At 44.0% G+C, this 6408-nt stretch overlaps 1 protein-coding gene across 2 annotated transcripts in view; it reads right to left on the bottom strand.

Moving 5' to 3' along the window:
• Window positions 1-4036: 4036 nt before the first annotated feature.
• Window positions 4037-6408, bottom strand: part of CHST15 (carbohydrate sulfotransferase 15) — a 34256-nt gene continuing 31884 nt past the window's right edge. For both annotated transcript variants that reach the window (XM_075842379.1, XM_075842378.1), the window contains 2 exons: window positions 5073-5220; window positions 4037-4667 (listed from right to left, as the gene is read on the bottom strand). In XM_075842379.1, coding sequence (XP_075698494.1) covers window positions 4480-4667; window positions 5073-5220 — 336 coding nt within the window. In that variant the 3' untranslated portion in view covers window positions 4037-4479. The remainder of the gene's footprint in view (window positions 4668-5072; window positions 5221-6408) is intronic.

Below are 6408 nucleotides of genomic sequence, written 5' to 3'. Positions count from 1 at the left end.
AACTTTTAGCTTCAAAAGAATCTCCCAGAATAAAACCCTCCTGTTTTAGGAAAACGTTGTAGAACATGAGTAATAGAAAAAAAATAGAAGAATTTTCATACAGGAGACCCATGGTGTCATCCTGGTCTTACACAGAGTGTTTCCCTATGACAGCTCAGAAATGTAGATTTATATTCATTCATAATCACACCCTGCCCCTTCTCTAAAACACACTTCCAGGCTCTTAAATGTGTCAAAAAGTTTTATTATAAATTTAGTCTATTTTTTGGTTTTCCCCAAAATGTACATCATTTTATTAAAATAATACATTTACATATGACTGGCAGTGTTTAGATGAAAGACAAAAATTAGATTTAAGGGCATATCCAAAGGGGAGGAAATTCTATTACTACAAGGAAACGGTCATAAAGCTGCAGCTGATGGGTCTGTTATTAAGGCTCATGCACACAGCCGTTTTTTGTATGATGCTGTAACAGGTGCATGAGCCCTCTACTCTTCCTCCGTATCACCCCAACTTCATACAGTGGCTAAACACTAAGCTAAGAAATAAATAATACAAGTAAACAGAATGCAAAACTTAGCCAGTGTTTGTCAGTCTGTAGCCTTCTGAAAATCTTGCAGAGTACACAAGTGTTAAAGATGTGTGTTTTGACCAGCCTGAGGAAGAAATCGGTACGATTTCGAAACGCGTAGCCGTTTACCATTTGTAATACTTTTAATAAACAAATATTTATCCCTACTTGGATTTACATAGTTTACTCCTGAGGATTCCCCTCTCTCCTACCAAAAGTTCTCTCTCTAAATGAGAAATACTTTGTGAGAATATATACCTTGCACAGCGCTGACAACAAAAGAGATCAAACATTTATTCTTTCGCTGCACAAGTGTTAAAGAAGCACTTCAGAATTTATTTTGCCTATACAGTGCAGCATAGGATATTACTAAACAATAATATAGATGCTCTTTGTATACCTGTTTTAGTTGATGCATACCTCCCGACTTTCAAGTAACGCAAAGAGGGACAACCAAATTTTTTTCCTTTTAAGCCACGCCTCTAATCCCGCTCCATCCATACACAACCGGTTCAGCCCACACAGTATCATACTTCCATAGTGCCTGCCACACAGTATAATGCCCCCCAGCTGCCACCATACAGTATAATGCACCCATGTTATTTATTTCTGTTACTTATATAGAGCCAACATATTCCACAGCGCTGTGCAGAGGTCCACACTTACTGTCCCCATTGGAGCTCACAATCTAAATTCCCTATCGGTATGTTTTTTGGGTGTGGCAGGAAACCTGAGTACCCGGAGGAAACCCACGCAAACACAGGGAGAACAGCGCAGCAAGGCAATAGTGCTAACCACTGACCTACCGTGTTGCCCCCATACAGTATAAATCCAAAAGCTGTGGCCGGGTATTTTGCTCCAGAAGGAGCCCCTGACGTCACTGTCCATGTATGGACAGTGAGGTCAGGGTTTTCCTTTGAGCGGAATCCCCGGCCAGAACGTCAGCGTCACTTAAAGTAGCACTGTACCTGGTGAGTCCTCGGTACTAAAACTGAAGCAGGGAGTGGACAGTTCCTTGCCTTGTATTAACTGCATCTGCGTCAGGAGGACGCAGATACAGTTGACAACGGGACATAGCACCGGCTGCCAGGAACAGCGGGACACCACCCAAAAGCCGGGACGGTTGGGAGGTATGGTTGATGTGCCATTTATTGGCTGGCTGCCATGTGGATTCCTTCTTCCCCTCTGATATACTTTCCCTAATGCAGTCTACATTTCCAATGATGCTCCTAGCTCTGCCGAGGCAGAGTCTCATCTCACTGCACTTGATCTGCTCTGAGTGCTATCTAAGTAAAGCAAATGATAGATCAGTGACACAGAATTTCTGTTCTCATACTGCAGTCTTAGTGTATTTTTATGAGATGCAGCTTCAGCCTGCCTCCTGCTACCAAGATTTTTTTTTTTTTTTGTCAGTTTTTACACAGGAGGCAGTGAGGAGCAGCATCTCATAGAAATACACTGGACTTTCTGCGGACAGCACACACACCGATAGTAAAGACAGTTTTATAATCATTGATTGAACTCATCTATTATAACACTGCACTCCTGGTCCCTTAGATAGGGCAGAAATAATCTCTTCAACAGCACTAAATGTGTGAGGAACATACATAGGAACCGGGAGGGTGCGGCTGTGGGGGTAAAGGAGGGATCTCAAAGCTGCCAGAGATGATTTTAATAGGTGATTATATAATCCTGTAGTTCACAGGAAGTCAGACAAACAAGAGAGGCTGACCACCTGTCTGCACATGAGAGCACGGTCTACTTTGGTGTTCAGACTGAGATCACACGACAAAGCTGTCCATAATGAAAGGGTTTAAAATGTATGGATGCAACTGAGCTGGGAAGAAACAAATGACACTGCTAGAATATTGCTAGTGCGTTAGCATGATATGGGCAATAAATATAAAAAAAATGTAAAAAAAAAAATGCAGGAGAGCTTCTTTAATTTTCTTGTGTTCACTTCCATTTTCAGGTGACATTGCTGAAGGAGGTAGGGCTTAAGGCCCCATGCACACGAACGTAAAAACGCCAGTAATTACGGCACCTTTTTAAGGGCCCATGGACTATTGGCCATGGCTACCTCCCCGTATGCTTACGGGAAGGTGCCCGGGCTGTTGAAAAATATAGAACATGTCCTATTTCAGGCCGTAATTACGGCACAGGAAGGCCCATAGAAGTCTATGGTGCTCCCGTAATTACGGGCGACTACGTGTGTGCACCCGTGATTACGGGAGCGTTGCTAGGCGATGTCAGAGGATAGTCACTGTCCAGGGTGCTGAAAGAGTTAAACGATCGGCAGTAACTCTTTCAGCACCCTGGACAGAGACTTCCGATCACAATATACATCAACCTGTAAAAAAAATAAATAAACGTTCATACTTAGTCAGAACTCCCTTCTTCCTCCAGTCCGGCCTCCTGGGATGACGTTTCAGCCCATGTGACCGCTGCAGCCAATTACAGGCCAATCACAGGCTGCAGCGGTCACATGGACTGCCGCGTCATCCAGGGAGGTTGGACTGGATGTCGAGAGGGACGCGTCACCAAGACAACGGCCGGGTAAGTATGAATTTCTTTTACTTTTTCTGCGGCAAGGGCTTTCCCTTCTCTCTATCCTGCACTGAGAGAAGGGGTTGCCGATTACTGCAGTGCAATTTTGCAGCGAATACGTGTGACCAAGAACCCGTATTTACGCCAGTATTTACGGGAGGACAAAAATACGTTCGTGTGCATGAGGCCTAACTGTGGGCAAGTGGTATATAAATGTCTGGTCACCTGCTGAAGATATTGCAGTGGTGGTGGTGGGCTCCTGCTGCAGCCAGTTACTTTACAGCTTGAGACAGGTCCGGTTTGAGAATAGGCCTCATGCACACAACCGTAGTGGTGTGCACGGCCGTGATTTGCGGATCGGACAGCCGCAGAATGTCACCCGCAAATCTCAGGCCGTGCACATGGCCGCGTGCATTAATTTCTATGAGCCTGGACCGCAAGATGCGGCCGTAATAAGACATGTCCGTTCTTTTTGCGGTCCAGGCTCCTGGGCCATGCACGGACCGTGGAAACCATGGTCGCGTGCATGGGCCCATTGAAATGAATGGAGCCGCAATTCACTCGCAGATTTGCGGGTGAATTGCCGCCGCAAAAATATGTTCGTGTGCATGGGGCCTTATGGGAAGGAGGTGGGGAAAAATGTTTGATCTTATGCTATGTAGTATTAAAAGCTGAGTAAATTCAGTAGTTTACATCTTTATCCCTAATATTACATTGAATATACAGTAGTACACTTTACAGGGGAAATCATTATAGGATAACATATAAGGCCTGTCACTCATAGTTACCCCCTTATGCTGCAGCTAGTCAGTGAGAATAAAATGCAGTAAAGTAGACGCCATCCAGCGCTCACAAACCAACCTGCCAAGTATAAAAAAAACACAACACCAAATTTAAATATTAATTTAATTGCATGTGAAGCATGAAAAAATAGGTTTCTGTGAGTTAAGAATAGCTTTATCCCACCGTGACTCAAGCCCTTTCTGACAAATGCAGTTTTATTAAGTCCTTGCTGTTTTCACTGCACTTTATTTCATTTACAACTGTTCATTTATGCCGATTTAACATAAATTAGTTTCCAAGTTCATTGAATAAGTAGTGTCACCTTTACAAGGAGACTGATGCTACACGAGCATATCTGCCATTATTTCAGTGTTAGTCCATATTTACAATTTTTGGCACATTCCTTTGACTGCAGTTCCAGCACATCAACACTAGAGGGCTGTTAACCCTTGCTAATGTCTGATGCATGCAATTCCTACATCAGGCCACTAGATGTCAGAGCTTCCCTATACGTGCAACTGGTCATGCAGCAGAGAAGAACACATTGAAGAGTGCAGTTATTGAGTGGATCTTCTTGCTACGTCTCCCACAAATACGCTCTGTTTGCAAGCACCTGAGCCAACTTCTGGTTATAGGGCCGATAGAAATCAGTTAAAATTTGTCTGGTATGAGGAAGCATAGGCCCCAAGCTACAGTCTTGAGGACGACGGCTGTTTGAGGCTTGCTTGTGTGTTACAGAGGCTTCCTGTTCCCCATTTAAGGGCCCTGCAATAATTAAAATATTATTTAATACAAACCTACAAATCTCTAATTCCCACCAGCCAAGTCCTTCTGTTTTCTAAGAAAATCAAACGTTAATTATATAAGAGAGAAGTTAAACAATGGCATCTGTACTAAAAAGGTCAGCTATGCTTAAAGCTTTAAAGGGGTTGTACAGCCCCACCTTTCTCCACAGGCTGTGTCTGGTATTGCAGCTCAGCCATATTGAAGCAAATGGGGTGAGCGGCAATACCAGACATGGACAAGAGTGGAGCTGTTCCATGGGGGGGGGGAAAAAAAAAAAGACCCTTTATTATATACAACCCCTTTATATCTCAGAAATACATCTTTATGATGTCCTGTTACAACAGTAAAGGGATACTCCATCACTAGATCGAGCACTGAACTCACCAAGATTGAGGAATTTGTACACAAGTCTCATGCTTTGTGTGATATTCGCTGCATGATCTTCCAGGCGGAGTATGAGAAATTGATCCAGGTCAAACACAGATAGCCAGTCCCATAAATATACCACATAGAGTCCAACCTGAAGACGTACCTGGGAAAACGGGGCAATGTTAGAGAAATATTTTAAAAAGTCTTAGTAACAACCCTGAACCTCCACCTGAATATTAAAGAATTGCTAAAACATTCATCGTCAGGGAATCAATTATGTAGCAAGTTCGGCGACCTGCTGACAATTTCATATAGGAACCTCAGGTAACTCCCACTGTCAGGGGCGTACACAGAAGTCAAAGGGCCCCAAAGCAAAATGGAGTAAAGGCTATAAAATAGACAAATACATTACTCCCGTTAAATCTCCTGCTGGTCCAGTGCGGATACTCAGTTGGCCCCCCGATCTTTGTTTATTTTCCTGCCTCGATGACATGCCGTACATCTCCAGTACTGCTGCAGCCAATCACTGGCCTCAGTGATGCCAGCATGTATGGGACGTGTCCACTGAGGTCAGTGATTGGCTGCAGCAGTCCTGTGGATGTACGGCATGTCATCGCTGCAGGAAGATAAACAGAGACCGGCCACCGGAGAATCAGTAATGGGGAGTAATGTTTTTTTTTTTTATTTTATAATCTATTCTACAGCTTAATTAATTATTTGTTACCCTATCGGACAACCCCTATAATTATACAATCCTGGCTGCTGGTAGGCACCACTAAGGTGAGCTAAATGCATTTGGAGTTCGGATTAGAGGGTAACTAAACTATTAAAAAACGTTTGACATGTCACAGTGACGTATCAGAAGTTTTGATTGGTAGGAGTCCGAGCACTGAGACCCCCACCGATCGCTAAAACAAAGCGGTAGACGCGCCCGCACGAGTGCTGAGCCACTTCATTTATGATCATCTTTTCTCAGAAAGCCGAGCCAGAAGTGTACGGACTCCTAGACTTTCTAATGAGCCCATACAACACTGGCTCGGCTTTCCGAGGAAAGCGGATCTGAAACGAAAGTGCACAGCTATCACCCGAGCACTTCTACTGCTTTGTTTTAGCGATCGGTGGGGGTCTCAGTGCTCGGATTCCTACCGATCAAAACTTCTGATATGTCACTATGATATGTCAAAGTTTGTTAAACATTTAGTTACACTTTAAACTCAAAAGGAGCCATATAAATCTGTAAGCATAGTGCGCACCTTAGTGGTACCTGCAGGTACACGCTATATGGCCGCGAATCCGTCTCTGCCTGCACGCAGCGTATCCGCCCTGTGCGTCACAGGGAATTCCGGGCGAA

Source organism: Rhinoderma darwinii, chromosome 11, assembly GCF_050947455.1.
Source record: "Rhinoderma darwinii isolate aRhiDar2 chromosome 11, aRhiDar2.hap1, whole genome shotgun sequence".
NCBI lineage: Eukaryota > Metazoa > Chordata > Amphibia > Anura > Rhinodermatidae > Rhinoderma > Rhinoderma darwinii.
Note: the sequence above shows the minus strand (reverse complement) of the source record. Positions and strands in the feature narration are given on the sequence as shown.